The sequence below is a fragment of the Cyclopterus lumpus genome, chromosome 19 (assembly GCF_009769545.1).
Source record: "Cyclopterus lumpus isolate fCycLum1 chromosome 19, fCycLum1.pri, whole genome shotgun sequence".
Lineage (NCBI taxonomy): Eukaryota > Metazoa > Chordata > Actinopteri > Perciformes > Cyclopteridae > Cyclopterus > Cyclopterus lumpus.
Genome location: NC_046984.1, coordinates 19,187,207 through 19,207,834, shown reverse-complemented (window position 1 = coordinate 19,207,834; position 20,628 = coordinate 19,187,207). Strand labels below are relative to the sequence as shown.

The 20,628-nt window shown below is 48.0% G+C and overlaps 3 protein-coding genes across 7 annotated transcripts; 2 read left to right on the top strand and 1 right to left on the bottom strand.

Moving 5' to 3' along the window:
• Positions 1 to 301: 301 nt before the first annotated feature.
• On the bottom strand, positions 302 to 9,435 carry LOC117748351 (zinc finger protein 2 homolog). Of its 4 annotated transcripts, none has more exons than XM_034558015.1 (8): positions 8,213 to 8,258; positions 7,813 to 7,917; positions 7,427 to 7,595; positions 7,272 to 7,330; positions 5,748 to 5,817; positions 4,919 to 4,953; positions 4,725 to 4,821; positions 302 to 1,593 (listed from the first exon to the last, which is right to left on the bottom strand). In XM_034558015.1, exons 1-8 carry the CDS (start codon positions 8,213 to 8,215, stop codon positions 626 to 628), a joined length of 1,506 nt encoding a protein of 501 aa, XP_034413906.1. In that variant the 5' UTR covers positions 8,216 to 8,258; the 3' UTR covers positions 302 to 625. The 4 variants fall into 4 exon arrangements, with proteins under 4 accessions (XP_034413906.1, XP_034413907.1, XP_034413905.1 ...); XM_034558016.1 differs by having other exon boundaries at positions 8,170 to 8,226; XM_034558014.1 differs by lacking the exon at positions 7,813 to 7,917 and having other exon boundaries at positions 8,213 to 9,435.
• Positions 2,147 to 5,139, top strand: LOC117748354. Its single transcript, XM_034558024.1, has 2 exons — positions 2,147 to 3,205; positions 3,239 to 5,139. Exons 1-2 carry the CDS (start codon positions 2,698 to 2,700, stop codon positions 4,525 to 4,527), a joined length of 1,797 nt encoding a protein of 598 aa, XP_034413915.1. The 5' UTR covers positions 2,147 to 2,697; the 3' UTR covers positions 4,528 to 5,139.
• Positions 9,436 to 11,435: 2,000 nt separating the features above from the next.
• ch25h (cholesterol 25-hydroxylase) lies at positions 11,436 to 13,147 on the top strand. Of its 2 annotated transcripts, XM_034558073.1 has the most exons (3): positions 11,436 to 11,877; positions 12,127 to 12,472; positions 12,512 to 13,147. In XM_034558073.1, the coding sequence occupies exons 1-2, from the start codon at positions 11,452 to 11,454 to the stop codon at positions 12,463 to 12,465; spliced, it is 765 nt and encodes a 254-aa protein (XP_034413964.1). In that variant the 5' UTR covers positions 11,436 to 11,451; the 3' UTR covers positions 12,466 to 12,472; positions 12,512 to 13,147. The 2 variants fall into 2 exon arrangements, with proteins under 2 accessions (XP_034413964.1, XP_034413963.1); XM_034558072.1 differs by having other exon boundaries at positions 12,127 to 13,147.
• Positions 13,148 to 20,628: the final 7,481 nt, after the last annotated feature.

The window sequence follows — 20,628 nt, the reverse complement described above, 5'->3', positions numbered from 1 at the left end:
CGTATGTGTACAGATTGTTAAGCCCTCTGAGGGGAGTTTGTAATTTGTAATTTTGGTCTATACAAAATAAACTGAATCGAGTTGAATATTATATCGAATATCAAAAAAAAGAAAAGACAAACAGTAAAACACTGAATTAAACTTTAACGTTTTCTATAATTTATTGAGAAGCAGAAGTTCATAAAAACTTATGAACTTAGAAACAAAATGATTGGTATTTTTGTGTATTCGTTCAGTTTGACTTTCCGTGAATATGAGTCAGAAGAAACTTTAACGGCTCATTAAAGGACAAACTGGTTCGTACATTTCAATGTATTTATTTTACAACAAATGTATAATATAATCTATAAAATTATAAAATGCATCAATGTGCATATGTACACATTCAGAGTAGTTCAGCAACATAAAGAGCAGAACTAAGTCTTGGTCTCAACCAATCAGAGAGCATTGTTCCAGTGGGCGGGACTTGTATTAGATTTCAGTGGAGCTCATGGGCAGTGTAGTATTTAAACAAACTGACTCAAGGACCAATCAGGTAAGCGTCCAAAGGAAACCTCAACATGTAAGAGCTCCGATTGGTTGAGCGGGTCCACTTCCTGTCTGACCCCCGCCCCCCTGTTAGCGCTCACGCATAGCCGCACTTGTGCAGCTTCAGGTTGCGCTGGTCCGAGTACCTCTTCCCGCACCGGTCACAGATGTACTGCTTGCCGCCGGCGTGCACGTGCCTCTTGTGCGTCCTCAGGTGGCTTCCCTGGCTGAAGGTCCTGCCGCAGACGTCGCAGGCGTACGGCTTCTCCCCGGTATGGACGCGCAGGTGCAGCTTCAGGCTGTTGGCGTTGTTGAACCTCTTGTCGCAGCAGCTGCAGGCGAAGGGCCGCTCGGCGGAGTGCGTGCGCCCGTGCGAGATCAGGCTGCTCTGCTGGCTGAACGTCTTGCCGCACTGCTGGCAGCCGAACGGGCGCTCGCCGGTGTGGATCCTGCGGTGGATCTTCAGGTTCACCGCCTGGCGGAAGGTTTTTCCACAGAGGTCGCAGCCGTAGGGCCGCAGGCCGCTGTGGATCCGCTGGTGGCTCTTGAGGTTGACGGCGTGCCGGAAGGTTTTGGGGCACTGGTCGCAGCCGAAGGGCTTCTGCCCGGTGTGGATGAGCTGGTGCGTCTTCAGCGTGACAGCGCGGGTGAAGCCTTTCCCGCAGGCTCCGCACACGTACACCTTGTCACCGGTGTGTGTGTGCGTGTGGCGCTGCAGGTTCTGCGGCAGGTTGAAGCGGCGGCCGCAGACCTCGCAGCCGTACGGCTTCTCTCCCGTGTGGACGACGGCGTGCGTCTTCAGCTGCGTCCGCTTGGAAAAACGCTTCCCGCACTGTGCGCACTCGTGCGGCCGCTCTCTGGCGTGCGTCCGGGCGTGGCTCTGCCGTTCGCCGCAGGAGAACGGCTTCTCTCCCGTGTGGACGCGGCGGTGAACCGCCAGGCTGCTCTGGGACGAGAAGGATTTACCACACGCCGCGCACGTGGAGTACTTCCACGAGTCGCTCTGCAGAACAAACTCCGGCTGGAGGTCAGAGGTCACCGGCTGGGCAGCTTCAACTCGAGCCCCTGGAAGAAAAAACTGACGTTTCTATGGGCAGATTAATTTCTTGTTTCACACTATGATACACACACACACACACACACACACACACACGCACACACACACACACACACACGCCTGGAAAAGTCAGTGAAAAAAACGACGAAGAGAGGCTAACGAGCCATGCTAAAGGAAGCAGACATCTGAGCAAAGCTACAGCAAGCGAAGCTACTGCTAGCGAAGCTGCAGCTAGCGAAGCTACAGCTACTGCTAGCAAAGCTACAGCTACTGCTAGCAAAGCTACAGCTAGCGAAGCTACATCTACAGCTAGTAAAGCTGCAGCTAGCGAAGCTACAGCTACTGCTAGCGAAGCTACAGCTAGCGAAGCTACATCTACAGCTAGTAAAGCTGCAGCTAGCGAAGCTACAGCTATTGCTAGTGAAGCTACAGCTAGCGAAGCTACATCTACAGCTAGTAAAGCTGCAGCTAGCGAAGCTACAGCTATTGCTAGTGAAGCTACAGCTAGCGAAGCTACAGCTATTGCTAGCGAAGCTACAGCACCCCCCCACCCCCCATCACTGGCTTTCCCACCACAGGCACAACGGTGTCGATAACCGATGCTGTAACCAAGTGAAGTCCAAACGGTAATGTGGGCACTGAAGGTGTATTTATTATTCTTTTAAATCATATAATGCCGGCCTGCTATTCAACGAATGTCCCCGACAGCTTGTGGCTACATGCTCATCTCTCTGCTGGTGTGGACTCCTCTTGTTGTCTACACAGGTTCAACCTTTATTCAGTGGTAATGTTCCACCAGCACAAAGGGTGCCATCAGTGTCAGAATATATGTATATATAATCAAGTTTATGAACTTACACTTATATATTATTGAATATGTATTCAAGATTCATTCATTTGTGTCATTTAATGAAGACGGCATGCTTCTCTTTGTTAGTTTAATACCACACGTTCACCGAGATTTCACAACATGGTTGGTCATGGAAACTTGGTTTAAAGTCCTGGAAATGTCCTGGAAATCCATTGGTCAAAATCTGTATGAACCCTGAGATCAGGTATGGATCAGGTCCGGATCAGCTACAGATCAGATATAGATCAGGTACGGATCAGGTATGGATGGATCAGGTATGGATCAGGTATGGATGGATCAGGTATGGATCAGGTATGGATGGATCAGGTATGGATCAGATACGGATCAGGTATGGATGGATCAGGTATGGATCAGGTATGGATCAGATACGGATCAGATACGGATCAGATACGGATCAGATACGGATCAGGTACGGATCAGGTATGGATGGATCAGGTATGGATGGATCAGGTATAGATGGATCAGGTATGGATCAGATACGGATCAGGTATGGATGGATCAGGTATGGATCAGGTATGGATCAGATACGGATCAGGTACGGATCAGGTACGGATCAGGTATGGATGGATCAGGTATGGATGGATCAGGTATAGATCAGGTATGGATCAGATACGGATCAGGTACGGATCAGGTATGGATCAGATACGGATCAGGTACGGATCAGGTATGGATGGATCAGGTATGGATCAGGTATGGATCAGATACGGATCAGGTACGGATCAGGTATGGATGGATCAGGTATGGATCAGGTATGGATCAGATACGGATCAGGTACGGATCAGGTATGGATGGATCAGGTATGGATCAGGTATGGATGGATCAGGTATGGATCAGGTATGGATGGATCAGGTATAGATCAGGTATGGATCAGGTATGGGTGGATCAGGTATGGATCAGGTACAGATCAGGTACAGATCAGGTACGGATCAGGTACAGATCAGGTATGGATGGATCAGGTATGGATCAGGTACAGATCAGGTACGGATCAGGTATGGATGGATCAGGTACAGATCAGGTACGGATCAGGTATGGATGGATCAGGTACGGATCAGGTATGGATGGATCAGGTACAGATGGATCAGGTACAGATCAGGTACGGATCAGGTACAGATCAGGTACGAATCAGGTACAGATCAGGTACAGATCAGGTATAGATCAGGTACGGATCAGGTATGGATGGATCAGGTACGGATCAGGTACAGATCAGGTATGGATCAGGTATGGATGGATCAGGTACAGATCAGGTACGGATCAGGTACAGATCAGGTACGGATCAGGTACGGTTCAGGTACGAATCAGGTACAGATCAGGTACGAATCAGGTACAGATCAGGTACAGATCAGGTATAGATCAGGTACGGATCAGGTATGGATGGATCAGGTATGGATCAGGTACGGATCAGGTACAGATCAGGTACGAATCAGGTACAGATCAGGTACAGATCAGGTATAGATCAGGTACGGATCAGGTATGGATGGATCAGGTACGGATCAGGTACAGATCAGGTACGAATCAGGTATGGATGGATCAGGTACAGATCAGGTACGGATCAGGTATGGATGGATCAGGTATGGATCAGGTACAGATCAGGTACAGATCAGGTACGGATCAGGTACAGATCAGGTATGGATGGATCAGGTATGGATCAGGTACAGATCAGGTACGGATCAGGTATGGATGGATCAGGTACAGATCAGGTACGGATCAGGTATGGATGGATCAGGTATGGATCAGGTACAGATCAGGTATGGATCAGGTATGGATGGATCAGGTACAGATCAGGTACGGATCAGGTACAGATCAGGTACAGATCAGGTACGAATCAGGTACAGATCAGGTACAGATCAGGTATAGATCAGGTACGGATCAGGTATGGATGGATCAGGTACGGATCAGGTACAGATCAGGTATGGATCAGGTATGGATGGATCAGGTACAGATCAGGTACGGATCAGGTACAGATCAGGTACGGATCAGGTACGGTTCAGGTACGGATCAGGTACGGATCAGGTACGGATCAGGTACAGATCAGGTACGAATCAGGTACAGATCAGGTACAGATCAGGTATAGATCAGGTACGGATCAGGTATGGATGGATCAGGTACGGATCAGGTACAGATCAGGTATGGATCAGGTATGGATGGATCAGGTACAGATCAGGTACGGATCAGGTACGGATCAGGTACGGATCAGGTATGAATCAGGTACGAATCAGGTACAGATCAGGTACAGATCAGGTACAGATCAGGTACAGATCAGGTACTCACTCTCAGCGATGGCTCCCAGGTCGATGTTGCCGTGTTCGTCTTTCACCGTCACCGCCAGGACAAACGGGTTCTCGGTTCCCTCGTTCTCTTGTTTGGTCTGCAGTCACACAAACGAACAGACGTTATAGTCGGGTCAGCGAACGCACCACTGATGAACAGGTGAGTCAGCAGGTGAGTCAGCAGGTGAGTCTTACCTGAGTGGATCTGTGAGTTTCGGAGTGCTGGCTCTCTGTGACGGACAAATCAGACATTAGAACAGAGATCCAGACTTCAGTCTCATTTCCACCATGATTTCATGCTACAGTTCAAAACACAAAGAGGTTGAATGAAAAGTTGAGTCCTGGTCCTCTATAGACCTCAGCTTAGTCCTGGTCCTCTATATGATCTCAGCTTAGTCCTGGTCCTCTATAGACCTCAGCTTAGTCCTGGTCCTCTATATGATCTCAGCTTAGTCCTGGTCCTCTATCCTCTATATGACCTCAGCTTAGTCCTGGTCCTCTATATGACCTCAGCTTAGTCCTGGTCCTCTATATGACCTCAGCTTAGTCCTGATCCTCTATCCTCTATATGATCTCAGCTTAGTCCTGGTCCTCTATCCTCTATATGACCTCAGCTTAGTCCTGGTCCTCTATATGATCTCAGCTTAGTCCTGGTCCTCTATAGACCTCAGCTTAGTCCTGGTCCTCTATACGACCTCAGCTTAGTCCTGGTCCTCTATATGACCTCAGCTTAGTCCTGGTCCTCTATATGACCTCAGCTTAGTCCTGATCCTCTATATGACCTCAGCTTAGTCCTGGTCCTCTATATGACCTCAGCTTAGTCCTGGTCCTCTATATGACCTCAGCTTAGTCCTGGTCCTCTATAAGACCTGTTTCTATAGAGTTCTTCTTAAAGCTCGTCATCGGAGCCACCGGGTTGGATTCTGGTGAAACCAGCTCGGACTCCAGCAGAGACCAGTACACCATGGACAGATCCAGGGCAGGTATTCATCAGGTTCTGGTAAGATCCTGATCAGGTACTCACTCTCAGCGATGGCTCCCAGGTCGATGTAGGTCACCAACAGGTTTTCTGTTCCCTCCTTCTCTGGTTTGGTCTGTAGTCACACAACAAACAGACGGTCAGTAAACGCACCACTGGTCAACAGGTTGGTCAACAGGTGAGTGAGAAGGTGGGTGAACAGGTGAGTCAAAAGGTGAGTCAGTAGATAAGTCAACAGGTGGGTCAACAGGTGGGTCAACGAGTAAATCAGTTGATAAGTCAACAGGTAAGTCTACAGGTGGGTCAACGAGTAAGTCAACAGGTGGGTCAACAGGTAAGTCAACAGGTGGGTCAACAGGTAAGTCAACAGGTGGGTCAACAGGTGGGTCAACAGGTAAGTCAGTTGATAAGTCAACAGGTGAGTCTACAGGTGGGTCAACGAGTAAGTCAACAGGTGGGTCAACAGGTAAGTCAACAGGTGGGTCAACAGGTAAGTCAACAGGTGGGTCAACAGGTGGGTCAACGAGTAAATCAGTTGATAAGTCAACAGGTAAGTCTACAGGTGGGTCAACGAGTAAGTCAACAGGTGGGTCAACAGGTAAGTCAACAGGTGGGTCAACAGGTGGGTCAACAGGTGGGTCAACAGGTAAGTCAACAGGTGGGTCAACAGGTGGGTCAACAGGTGGGTCAACAGGTGGGTCAACAGGTGGGTCAACAGGAAAGTCAACAGGTGGGTCAACAGGTGGGTCAACAGGTGAGTCTACAGGTGAGTCTACAGGTGAGTCAACGAGTAAGTCAACAGGTGGGTCAACAGGTAAGTCAACAGGTGAGTCTACAGGTGGGTCAACAGGTGGGTCAACAGGTGGGTCAACAGATGGGTCAGTAGATGAGTCTACAGGTGGGTCAACAGGTGAGTCTACAGGTGGGTCAACAGGTGGGTCAACAGGTAAGTCAACAGGTGAGTCTACAGGTGGGTCAACAGGTGGGTCAACAGGTGGGTCAACAGATGGGTCAGTAGATGAGTCTACAGGTGGGTCAACAGGTAAGTCAACAGGTAAGTCAACAGGTGGGTCAACAGGTAAGTCAACAGGTGGGTCAACAGGTAAGTCAACAGGTGGGTCAACAGGTGGGTCAACAGGTAAGTCAACAGGTGGGTCAACAGGTGGGTCAACAGGTGGGTCAACAGGAAAGTCAACAGGTGGGTCAACAGGTGGGTCAACAGGTGAGTCTACAGGTGAGTCTACAGGTGAGTCAACGAGTAAGTCAACAGGTGGGTCAACAGGTAAGTCAACAGGTGAGTCTACAGGTGGGTCAACAGGTGGGTCAACAGATGGGTCAGTAGATGAGTCTACAGGTGGGTCAACAGGTGAGTCTACAGGTGGGTCAACAGGTGGGTCAACAGATGGGTCAGTAGATGAGTCTACAGGTGGGTCAACAGGTAAGTCAACAGGTGAGTCTACAGGTGGGTCAACAGGTGGGTCAACAGATGGGTCAGTAGATGAGTCTACAGGTGGGTCAACAGGTGAGTCAACAGGTGGGTCAGTAGATGAGTCAACAGGTGGGTCTTACCTGAGTGGATATGTGAGTGTCGGAGATCTCCAGTCGGACTCCGTATGAGTGCTCCACGTCTGTGATGGACAAATCACATGGAACGCTAGTATGACATCATGCGGGAGCTTCTTGATTGGTGTGTTGGATTGAGGGGGCGTGGCTTGCATACGTACCGACACGTGCGTTTTTAAGGATGTTGAGGATGCTGGTCTGTGGTCTGCTGGACCCCCTAGACCCGCTCCCCGACGGCGGCTCCACAAGCAGTCCGGCGTCATCCACCACGTTCATGATCTTCCCCAGAGCCTCGTTCCCCAGAGTCTCCATGACAGACGCAAACAGCACCTGCCGGGGTCAGAGGTCAAGCTGTGGTTTATTCATAGGGGACAATATCCACACATCTGTTTACTATTTTAATAATCTTATGGTCTACGGTCTGTCTTTATATTCCAGTTCTCTTCGGATTGGTTCCGCCTCCATGTCCATGTTTGAGATGAACCAGTCCTGATTAGAATCCATTACAATGCATTCTGGGTATATTCGTGTCCGACTTGATCCTGACCTGCTCTGATGTCATGAACACGTGGTCATCGATGACCTCACAAGATGGAGGTGCCCCAGGTCTTAGAGCCACCGACGGCATGCCCCAGTGCATGATGGGAAACGCCTGGCCATCGCCACATCAGAGAGCAGATTTGACAACACTGTTGTGTGGTTGTAATACTCAAGGCTCCATTGTTGACTGTCTCAGGTTTAATCTAAAGACATCTCTTGTGTGGTTGATAATAATAAAGCTTATTTATATTACACATGTGTTTCACAGACAGCAGCTACACAAATACATATTTATAAACACAATAAATCAGACCACGGTCTCTTGTTAGCCTCCAGATCTCACAGGAAGTTTCTGTCCCCTCACCATCTCCTCTCGTCTCGTCTCGTCTCCCCCTCCCCCTCCTCACCATGGTGGCCTCCTCTCTGGTCCGGACCTCCCGTCTCCTCTGGAGGTCCTCCTCCTCTCTGGTCCGGACCTCCTGTCTCCTCTGGAGGACCTCCTCCTCTCTGGTCCGGACCTCCTGTCTCCTCTGGAGGTCCTCCTCCTCTCTGCTCCGGACCTCCCGTCTCCTCTGGAGGTCCTCCTCCTCTCTGCTCCGGACCTCCCGTCTCCTCTGGAGGACCTCTTCCTCTCTGCTCCGGACCTCCCGTCTCCTCTGGAGGTCCTCCTCCTCTCTGCTCCGGACCTCCCGTCTCCTCTGGAGGTCCTCCTCCTCTCTGCTCCGGACCTCCTGTCTCCTCTGGAGGTCCTCCTCCTCTCTGCTCCGGACCTCCCGTCTCCTCTGGAGGTCCTCCTCCTCTCTGCTCCGGACCTCCTGTCTCCTCTGGAGGACCTCCTCCTCTCTGCTCCGGACCTCCTGTCTCCTCTGGAGGTCCTCCTCCTCTCTGCTCCGGACCTCCTGTCTCCTCTGGAGGACCTCCTCCTCTCTGGTCCGGACCTCCTTGTCCTCCAGCAGCTTCTTCAGCTCCGCCACCGCCGCGTGCATCAGAGACTCCATGACGGCGGCCAGCTGGGTGTGCAGGCCGGCGGAGGAGCTCATGCTGCCGGCCTACAGCCGCCGCTGCTACTGCTGAAGTTATGCTAACGGGCTAGCAGCATTAGCTAGTTAGTATCTGTTTCACATCAATCAAAAAGCGACACGAAGAGGAATAAGTCCGACATGACGTCACTGGCAACAAACCGGAACAGACGCGCAGCGAGCGGAAGTGGATCTGGTTCCTCTTCCGGGTTTTCTTCTTCTGTTTCTTGTGTGCACTTTGTCCCTTTTCCCCACTGCGGAACTAATAAAGGATCATCTTATGTTATTTTATTTGATCTTATCTAATCTTATCTTTCTTTTATCTTATTTTCTTTTATCTTGTTTTCTTTTATCTTATTTTCTTTTATCTTATTTTCTTTTATCTTATTTTCTTTTATCTTATTTTCTTTTATCTTGTGGTAGTTTCCTGCTCGGTTCTTCTTCTGTTGGTGTTTAAGTTGTCCTGCTAAATACTCGAGTAGGCTACTGCAGTAAAAGTAGTAGCCTAATATTACATTGTGGAAATATTCTGTTACAATTAAAAGTCCTGCATTCAAAATTACATTACATGTCATTTATCTGACGCTTTTATCCAAAGTGACTTATAAGTGCATTAAACCATGAGTCCAAACTCAGAACAAGAATCAAGAAAGTACAATTTCTTTAATAAAGTGAAACTACAAAGTGCTATCAGTAAGAGACATTTAAGTGCTACTAAAGTGTTAAACTACAAAGTGCTATCGGTAAGAGACATTTAAGTGCTACTAAAGTGTTAAACTACAGAGTGCTATCGGTATGAGACATTTAAGTGCTACTAAAGTGTTAAACTACAAAGTGCTATCGGTAAGAGACATTTAAGTGCTACTAAAGTGCTAAACTACAGAGTGCTATCGGTAAGAGACCTTTAAGTGCTACTAAAGTGTTAAACTACAAAGTGCTATCAGTAAGAGACATTTAAGTGCTACTAAAGTGCTACTACGGCTCTACCTTCCCTATTCAAGGTGTAGTCAGTAAGATGTGTTTTTAGTCTGTAGAGACTTCCTGTCCTGATGTCAATGGGGAGCTCGTTCCACCAATGAGGAGCCAGCACAGCAAACAGTCGGGACTTTGTTGTTACTATAGTGTGTGTGTATATATATATATATATATATATATATATATATATATATATATATACATATGGTAAAAGTACTCATTCTGCGGGATAATATATGTATATACCTGTATATATATATATATATATATATATATATATATATATATATATATTAATATGTTTAATACATTATTATCACATAACAGTGATTATAATGTATTAGTAGCATGTTTAATACATTATATTGATCCGAGCAAAAAAGAAGTCAGCAAGAGACCAGCCGTTATGAAGAATTAAGATACTTTATTGTTATTATTGTAATGTAATAATTATTATTGCATTATTATTATTGCATTATTATTATTATTAATATGTATGAGTCTGATCAATATAAAGTCTAGTAGGGGTCAGCACTGCACCACAGAAGAGATATTTATAACAATTTATAAATAATCTTATTAATCATCTGCAATTTCTTAATATGTGGTTTATAATATAATACTTTATTTACGTCTCTTAAGTATGAAAACAACGCTTATTAATTAAGAATAAAACGATGTTTCATGAATGATGATCACGTGCTTAGTATGAAGCCACCAGGATGCTTCTCCAGTGACGTCCAGCAGGGGGCAGCAATGCACCACAGAAGAAGAGATGCTTCTCCAGTGACGTCCAGCAGGGGGCAGCAATGCACCACAGAAGAAGAGATGCTTCTCCAGTGACGTCCAGCAGGGGGCAGCAATGCACCACAGAAGAAGAGATGCTTCTCCAGTGACGTCCAGCAGGGGGCAGCAATGCACCACAGAAGAAGAGATGCTTCTCCAGTGACGTCCAGCAGGGGGCAGCAATGCACCACAGAAGAAGAGATGCTTCTCCAGTGACGTCCAGCAGGGGGCAGCAATGCACCACAGAAGAAGAGATGCTTCTCCAGTGACGTCCAGTAGGAAACAGCACTGCACCACAGAAGAAGAGATGCTTCTCCAGTGACGTCCAGCAGGGGGCAGCGCTGCACCACAGAAGAAGAGATGCTTCTCCAGTGACGTCCAGCAGGGGGCAGCGCTGCACCACAGAAGAAGAGCAGGAGGTGTGTCGTCACGGTCAGCGCTCAGTGTGGCCGCCGAGAACAGCCTGATGTCGGCAGGACTTTCAATGATCCGCTGGCTCTGATGTCTCCGGAGCGGTTACACATGAGGTATCATTCAGTGTGGAGGATCTAACACAAAGAGTTATTATTAGTTCACAGGTTAAATCAGCTTAACTGAGGGTTGCAATTACATCTGTTAATATAACTATATATAATTTACAGTGAATATTTGGAGTAAACTCATGAGCAAGAACAGCTAACATGGTGAGGTCATCAAGTTTGCTGCTGTTCCAATTGCAGAAAGACCGTCCTGTGGAGTCTGAACACAAGTCTGTACTCACACCGAGCAGGAAGGGTCTTATAAGGGCGTGGGGGCGGGGCCGAACAGGAAGTGGGCGGGGCCAGGCTGATATAAAAGCAGCTGTGGAGCTCAGCTTTAGTAACACGATGATGCTGCTGCAGCCTCTCTGGAGCTTCCTGCGGGGCCACGCGCCCCTCCTGCACTCACCTGTCTTCCCCGTGCTCTTCTCCGTGTCCACCTACCTGTCGTGCTGCGCCCCCTTCCTGCTGCTGGACCTGCTGGCCCCCAGGTGCGCCCTGGTGCACAGGTACAAGCTGCAGCCCCAGAGCTCCGCGAGCTTGGCCTCAGTGCGCAGCTGCCTGGCGCAGACGCTCTACAACCACGTGGTGTTCATCTTCCCGCTGACCCTGACGCACTGGTACCTGCGGCCCGCCCACCTGCCCCAGGAGGCCCCGCCCCTCCCCCGCCTGCTGGCCCAGGTGTTGGTCTGCCTGCTGCTCTTCGACTTCCAGAGCTTCACCTGGCACCTGCTGCACCACAGGGTGCCCTGGCTGTACCGCACCTTCCACAAGGTGGGTCCGTGAGCCGAGACTAGCTGTTATTATGTTATGTTATTATATATATATATATGTTAATATTATTTTATTTATTCATCTTCATATTAATGAACATTGGAGATCTCCGGCTCCCTCCAGTTATGATTATTAAATATTGTAAAAGAAAATAAAGTATATATGTGTGTGTGTGTAAAGGGACACTTTTTTAAATGATGTCGATCATTTAGTAAAGGATAATGATACTCCTCCACCCTCCTCCTCCAGCTGCACCACTCCTCCTCCGCCCCCTCCGCCCTCACCACGGAGCACTCGGGCTCAATGGAGACTCTGAGTCTGGGCTTCTTCGCCGCCGCCAACCCGGTGCTGCTGGGCCTCCACCCACTCAGTGAGCTGGTGTTCTTCCTGCTGAACATCTGGCTGTCGGTGGAGGACCACTGTGGCTACGACCTCCCCTGGGCCCCCCACCGCCTGGTGCCCCTGGGGCTCTACGGGGGGGCCCGCCACCACGACCTGCACCACCTCAAGTCCAACTGCAACTACGCCCCTTACTTCACCCACTGGGACCGGCTGGCCGGTACGCTGTGCACACTGCAGGACGACTGATGGAGAGTTCCTGAACTGATGGAGAAGTTCCTGAGCTGATGGAGAGTTCCTGAACTGATGGAGAAGTTCCTGAGCTGATGGAGAGTTCCTGAACTGATGGAGAAGTTCCTGAGCTGATGGAGAGTTCCTGAACTGATGGAGAAGTTCCTGAGCTGATGGAGAGTTCCTGAACTGATGGAGAAGTTCCTGAACTGATGGAGAAGTTCCTGAACTGATGGAGAGTTCCTGAACTGATGGAGAAGTTTCTAAACTGATGGAGAAGTTCCTGAACTGATGGAGAAGTTTAGAAGTTTCTGCCCTATGTCAGCTGGGATAGGCTCCAGCGCCCCCGCGACCCTAATGAGGATAAGCGGTATTGAAAATGGATGGATGGATGAACTGAAGATTCATAAATCTTAGATTAACATATTATATATTGATTACATCTCTGTATCTATAACATTTGCACAACAAACCAGAAGTTATTATGTTTAGTGTAATATTATTAATATATGTGTGTGTGTGTATGTATGTATATATATATATATATATGATGTATGTGTTTTGCACTGAAAGACGTATTACGTTTGAGATGTTCTTTAAGTCGTCAAATTATGTTCATAACCAACAAAGTGTTGCAAAATATTCACTTGACATCCATTTATGGCATATAATTCATGAATAAACTAATGAATGAATTTTTTCTCGTGTCTCCAGAGGTTTGAATCTTCATTGCTGTTTTTATTTGATTGAATCACACTTTTTATAATACTGTTGTAATGTGTACATGGTTATGTTTAGAGTTATAAGCACTAATAAATGTCCATAAGGCTTCATAACAATAGCCATAACACAGTTTTAAGCTTATAATGACTTGTATGTCATATATATATATATAATATAACTCAAGTCCTACCTCAATCTCCATAATCTCTACGAACCCTTCCAATCAGCACAGAAACTGCCCTACTGAAGTTCACAAATGACCTCATCCTCCTTGACCTCAGTGCCGCCTTGGACACCATCAACCACTCCATCCTCCTCTCACGTCTCCAGTTCTTGGCATAACTGGCTCTGCCCTTTCCTGGTTCACCTCATATCTTTCAGACCGACATCAATTCATTGCCATAAACAACTGTAAATCCTCCACCTCCCCAGTCACCCACGGTGTCCCTCAAGGTTCTGTGCTCGGTCCCCTCCTCTTCATCATTTACATCCTTCCCCTTGGACCAATTATCCATAGTCATGGTCTTGACTTCCACTGTTACACTGACGACACCCAACTTTACTTCTCCTCCAAGACCATCACCTCAGTCACCCACTCCACTCTCACCACCTGTCTCACTGATATAAAAGCATGAATGCGACAGAACTTTCTGAAACTCAACTGCAATAAATCTTAACTACTCATCATCAGCCCAAACTCCCTTACCCGCTCAGCCCAGACCTTCTCTCTCGACATTGATGGCTCCATCGTCACCCCCTCCACCCAGGTCCTCAACCTCGGTATCATCCTCGACCCCACCCTCTCTTTCCTACCCCACGACAACCACATCACCAAAACTGGCTTCTTTCACCTCAGGAACATTGCACGCCTCAGGCCCTCTGCCACCACTGAAGTTCTCCTCCATGACCTCATGACCTCCAGACTTGACCTTGTTGGCTCTCCCAACAAAATCCTCAAACTTCAGTGTGTTCAGAACTCTGCTGCTCGACTGCTCACCTCCACCTGCCGCTATGACCACATCACCCCGGTCCTACGCAACCTTCACTGGCTCCGGGTCAAATTAAGATAGACTTTAAAATGAGATTTTTAATCTCAATGGGACTCACATGGTTAAATAAAGGTTTAAATAAAATAACTACATGACTCACTCCTACCCACTACCCTTCACTACATGACTCACTCCTGCCCCCTACCCTTCACTACATGACTCACTCCTGCCCCCTACCCTCCACTACATGACTCACTCCTGCCCCCTACCCTTCACTACATGACTCACTCCTGCCCCCTACCCTCCACTACATGACTCACTCCTACACCCTACCCTTCACTACATGATTCACTCCTGCACCCTACCCTTCACTACATGACTCACTCCTACACCCTACCCTTCACTACATGACTCACTCCTACACCCTACCCTTCACTACATGACTCACTCCTACACCCTACCCTTCACTACATGACTCACTCCTACACCCTACCCTTCACTACATGACTCACTCCTGCCCCCTACCCTTCACTACATGACTCACTCCTGCCCCCTACCCTCCACTACATGACTCACTCCTACACCCTCCCCTTCACTACATGACTCACTCCTGCCCCCTACCCTTCACTACATGACTCACTCCTACACCCTACCCTTCACTACATGACTCACTCCTGCCCCCTACCCTCCACTACATGACTCACTCCTACACCCTCCCCTTCACTACATGACTCACTCCTGCCCCCTACCCTCCACTACATGACTCACTCCTACACCCTCCCCTTCACTACATGACTCACTCCTGCCCCCTACCCTCCACTACATGACTCACCCCTGCCCCCTACCCTTCACTACATGACTCACTCCTGCCCCCTACCCTCCACTACATGACTCACTCCTGCCCCCTACCCTTCACTACATGACTCACTCCTACACCCTCCCCTCCACTACATGACTCACTCCTACACCCTCCCCTCCACTACATGACTCACTCCTGCCCCCTACCCTTCACTACATGACTCACTCCTGCCCCCTACCCTTCACTACATGACTCACTCCTACACCCTCCCCTCCACTACATGACTCACTCCTACACCCTCCCCTCCACTACATGACTCACTCCTGCCCCCTACCCTCCACTACATGACTCACTCCTACACCCTCCCCTCCACTACATGACTCACTCCTGCCCCCTACCCTCCACTACATGACTCACTCCTACACCCTCCCCTCCACTACATGACTCACTCCTACACCCTCCCTTCCACTACATGACTCACTCCTGCCCCCTACCCTCCACTACATGACTCACTCCTACACCCTCCCCTCCACTACATGACTCACTCCTACACCCTCCCCTCCACTACATGACTCACTCCTGCCCCCTACCTTCCACTACATGACTCACTCCTACACCCTACCCTCCACTACATGACTCACTCCTGCCCCCTACCCTCCACTACATGACTCACTCCTGCCCCCTACCCTCCACTACATGACTCACTCCTACACTCTACCCTCCACTACATGACTCACTCCTACACCCTCCCCTCCACTACATGACTCACTCCTACACCCTCCCCTCCACTACATGACTCACTCCTGCCCCCTACCTTCCACTACATGACTCACTCCTACACCCTACCCTCCACTACATGACTCACTCCTGCCCCCTACCCTCCACTACATGACTCACTCCTACACTCTACCCTTCACTACATGACTCACTCCTGCCCCCTACCCTCCACTACATGACTCACTCCTGCCCCCTACCCTCCACTACATGACTCACTCCTGCCCCCTACCCTCCACTACATGACTCACTCCTGCCCCCTACCCTCCACTACATGACTCACTCCTACACTCTACCCTCCACTACATGACTCACTCCTACACCCTCCCCTCCACTACATGACTCACTCCTGCCCCCTACCCTCCACTACATGACTCACTCCTACACTCTACCCTCCACTACATGACTCACTCCTACACCCTACCCTCCACTACATGACTCACTCCTGCCCCCTACCCTCCACTACATGACTCACTCCTGCCCCCTACCCTCCACTACATGACTCACTCCTACACTCTACCCTCCACTACATGACTCACTCCTACACCCTCCCCTCCACTACATGACTCACTCCTGCCCCCTACCCTCCACTACATGACTCACTCCTTCCCCCTACCCTCCACTACATGACTCACTCCTACACTCTACCCTCCACTACATGACTCACTCCTACACCCTCCCCTCCACTACATGACTCACTCCTGCCCCCTACCCTCCACTACATGACTCACTCCTGCCCCCTCCCCTCCACTACATGACTCACTCCTGCCCCCTCCCCTCCACTACATGACTCACTCCTGCCCCCTACCCTCCACTACATGACTCACAGCAGCAGGACCAGACCCACGGACCTGCAGTAACAGGACCAGACCCTGGACCTGCAGCAGCAGGCCTCTCTATATCTGAACTTGGTCACATGTCGAGACAAGAAGACAAAGTGCTTTTGTTTTCTACACTCGACATCCCATAATAACTGAGAGACATCAGGAGTTACGAAACATTTACAAATACTTTGAACAGAGAAAACTAAAGAAGAATGAAGAAGTACTACAGTAAAGTACTACAGTAGAGGTAGTAGATGTACTAAAGTAGAGTAGTACAGTAAAGTACTACAGTCGAGGTAGTAAAGGTACTACAGTAGAGTACTATAGCAGAGGTAGTAAAGGTACTACAGTAGAGTACTACAGTAAAGTACTACAGTCAAGGTAGTAAAGGTACTACAGTAGAGTACTATAGCAGAGGTAGTAAAGGTACTACAGTAGAGTACTATAGCAGAGGTAGTAAAGGTACTCGTACTATAGCAGAGGTAGTAAAGGTACTACAGTAGAGTACTACAGTAAAGTACTACAGTCGAGGTAGTAAAGGTACTACAGTAGAGTACTATAGCAGAGGTAGTAAAGGTACTACAGTAGAGTACTATAGCAGAGGTAGTAAAGGTACTACAGTAGAGTACTACAGTAGAGGTAATACAAGTATTACAGTAAGATGAGGATAAAAACAACAGAATAAAATGTTGTGTGTGTGTTTTTGTCTGTGTGCGTGTGTGTATGCAGGAAGTGATGATGTAACTTCCATTGTCTCTGACTGCACTATTGCCAGATTTCTGGGGAAACTCCAGAATCATCACGTGTTCCTCAGACTCTGATGATGTCATACGTCTTCCGGTCTCAGTGGGCAACGTGCTGCGCTGAACACTAAACAGGAAGAGGAAAAGCTCGTCCTGTTTGATGTTTCACAAGTTGACCAGTGCCCCCACCTGCTGGTCAACGTGTGTCACAACAGTGGTGAGACAGAGAGAAATGCATAGTACCATGTTACCTCACTAGAGACCTCATAGTACCACACTAGAGACCTCATAGTACCATATTACCTCACTAGAGACCTCATAGTACCACACTAGAGACCTCATAGTACCATGTTACCCCACTAGAGACCTCATAGTACCACACTAGAGACCTCATAGTACCATGTTACCACACTAGAGACCTCATAGTACCATGTTACCTCACTAGAGACCTCATAGTACCACACTAGAGACCTCATAGTACCATATTACCTCACTAGAGACCTCATAGTACCACACTAGAGACCTCATAGTACCATGTTACCACACTAGAGACCTCATAGTACCACACTAGAGACCTCATAGTACCATGTTACCACACTAGAGACCTCATAGTACCATATTACCTCACTAGAGACCTCATAGTACCACACTAGAGACCTCATAGTACCATGTTACCCCACTAGAGACCTCATAGTACCACACTAGAGACCTCATAGTACAATGTTACCACACTAGAGACCTCATAGTACCATGTTACCACACTAGAGACCTCATAGTACCATGTTACCACACTAGAGACCTCATAGTACCATATTACCTCACTAGAGACCTCATAGTACCATGTTACCTCACTAGAGACCTCATAGTACCACACTAGAGACCTCATAGTACCATGTTACCACACTAGAGACCTCATAGTACCATATTACCTCACTAGAGACCTCATAGTACCATGTTACCCCACTAGAGACCTCATAGTACCATGTTACCCCACTAGAGACCTCATAGTACCACACTAGAGACCTCATAGTACAATGTTACCACACTAGAGACCTCATAGTACCATATTACCTCACTAGAGACCTCATAGTACCATGTTACCTCATTAGAGACCTCATAGTACCACACTAGAGACCTCATAGTACCATGTTACCACACCTAGAGACCTCATAGTACCATGTTACCCCACTAGAGACCTCATAGTACCATATTACCTCACTAGAGACCTCATAGTACCACACTAGAGACCTCATAGTACCATGTTACCTCACTAGAGACCTCATAGTACCACACTAGAGACCTCATAGTACCATATTACCTCACTAGAGAACTCATAGTACCACACTAGAGACCTCATAGTACCATGTTACCACACTAGAGACCTCATAGTACCACACTAGAGACCTCATAGTACCATGTTACCACACTAGAGACCTCATAGTACCATATTACCTCACTAGAGACCTAATAGTACCACACTAGAGACCTCATAGTACCATGTTACCCCACTAGAGACCTCATAGTACCACACTAGAGACCTCATAGTACAATGTTACCACACTAGAGACCTCATAGTACCATGTTACCACACTAGAGACCTCATAGTACCATGTTACCCCACTAGAGACCTCATAGTACAATGTTACCACACTAGAGACCTCATAGTACCATGTTACCCCACTAGAGAGCTCATAGTACAATGTTACCACACTAGAGACCTCATAGTACCATGTTACCCCACTAGAGAGCTCATAGTACCATGTTACCCCACTAGAGAGCTCATATGTTACCCCACTAGAGACCTCATAGTACAATGTTACCACACTAGAGACCTCATAGTACCATGTTACCCCACTAGAGAGCTCATAGTACCATGTTACCCCACTAGAGAGCTCATATGTTACCCCACTAGAGAGCTCATAGTACCATGTTACCCCACTAGAGACCTCATAGTACCATGTTACCCCACTAGAGAGCTCATAGTACCATGTTACCCCACTAGAGAGCTCATATGTTACCCCACTAGAGACCTCATAGTACAATGTTACCACACTAGAGACCTCATAGTACCATGTTACCCCACTAGAGACCTCATAGTACAATGTTACCACACTAGAGACCTCATAGTACCATGTTACCCCACTAGAGAGCTCATAGTACCACACTAGAGACCTCATAGTACAATGTTACCACACTAGAGACCTCATAGTACCATGTTACCACACTAGAGACCTCATAGTACCATGTTACCCCACTAGAGACCTCATAGTACTATGTTACCACACTAGAGACCTCATAGTACCATGTTACCCCACTAGAGAGCTCATAGTACAATGTTACCACACTAGAGACCTCATAGTACCATGTTACCCCACTAGAGAGCTCATAGTACCATGTTACCCCACTAGAGAGCTCATATGTTACCCCACTAGAGACCTCATAGTACAATGTTACCACACTAGAGACCTCATAGTACCATGTTACCCCACTAGAGAGCTCATAGTACCATGTTACCCCACTAGAGAGCTCATATGTTACCCCACTAGAGAGCTCATAGTACCATGTTACCCCACTAGAGACCTCATAGTACCATGTTACCCCACTAGAGAGCTCATAGTACCATGTTACCCCACTAGAGAGCTCATATGTTACCCCACTAGAGACCTCATAGTACAATGTTACCACACTAGAGACCTCATAGTACCATGTTACCCCACTAGAGACCTCATAGTACAATGTTACCACACTAGAGACCTCATAGTACCATGTTACCCCACTAGAGAGCTCATAGTACAATGTTACCACACTAGAGACCTCATAGTACCATGTTACCCCACTAGAGACCTCATAGTACCACACTAGAGACCTCATAGTACAATGTTACCACACTAGAGACCTCATAGTACCATGTTACCACACTAGAGACCTCATAGTACCATGTTACCCCACTAGAGACCTCATAGTACCATGTTACCCCACTAGAGAGCTCATATGTTACCCCACTAGAGAGCTCATAGTACCATGTTACCCCACTAGAGAGCTCATATGTTACCCCACTAGAGAGCTCATAGTACCATGTTACCCCACTAGAGACCTCATAGTACCATGTTACCCCACTAGAGAGCTCATAGTACCATGTTACCCCACTAGAGAGCTCATATGTTACCCCACTAGAGACCTCATAGTACAATGTTACCACACTAGAGACCTCATAGTACCATGTTACCCCACTAGAGAGCTCATAGTACCATGTTACCCCACTAGAGAGCTCATATGTTACCCCACTAGAGACCTCATAGTACAATGTTACCACACTAGAGACCTCATAG

What these genes read in the sequence shown, in the direction of transcription:
- LOC117748351 (XM_034558014.1), bottom strand. Translation starts at nt 8,845, where the DNA reads ATGAGCTCCTCCGCCGGCCTGCACACCCAGCTGGCCGCCGTCATGGAG. An exon ending in ACACTCACATATCCACTCAG is followed by an intron (nt 5,818 to 7,271) that starts GTAAGACCCACC and finishes GTGTGACTACAG; the next exon opens with ACCAAACCAGAGAAGGAGGG. An exon ending in CCTGGGAGCCATCGCTGAGA is followed by an intron (nt 4,954 to 5,747) that starts GTGAGTACCTGA and finishes TGTCCGTCACAG; the next exon opens with AGAGCCAGCACTCCGAAACT.
- ch25h (XM_034558073.1), top strand. Translation starts at nt 11,452, where the DNA reads ATGATGCTGCTGCAGCCTCTCTGGAGCTTCCTGCGGGGCCACGCGCCC. An exon ending in TGTACCGCACCTTCCACAAG is followed by an intron (nt 11,878 to 12,126) that starts GTGGGTCCGTGA and finishes CTCCTCCTCCAG; the next exon opens with CTGCACCACTCCTCCTCCGC.
- LOC117748354 (XM_034558024.1), top strand. Translation starts at nt 2,698, where the DNA reads ATGGATGGATCAGGTATGGATCAGGTATGGATGGATCAGGTATGGATC. An exon ending in ATGGATCAGGTATGGATCAG is followed by an intron (nt 3,206 to 3,238) that starts GTATGGATCAGA and finishes GGTACGGATCAG; the next exon opens with GTATGGATGGATCAGGTATG.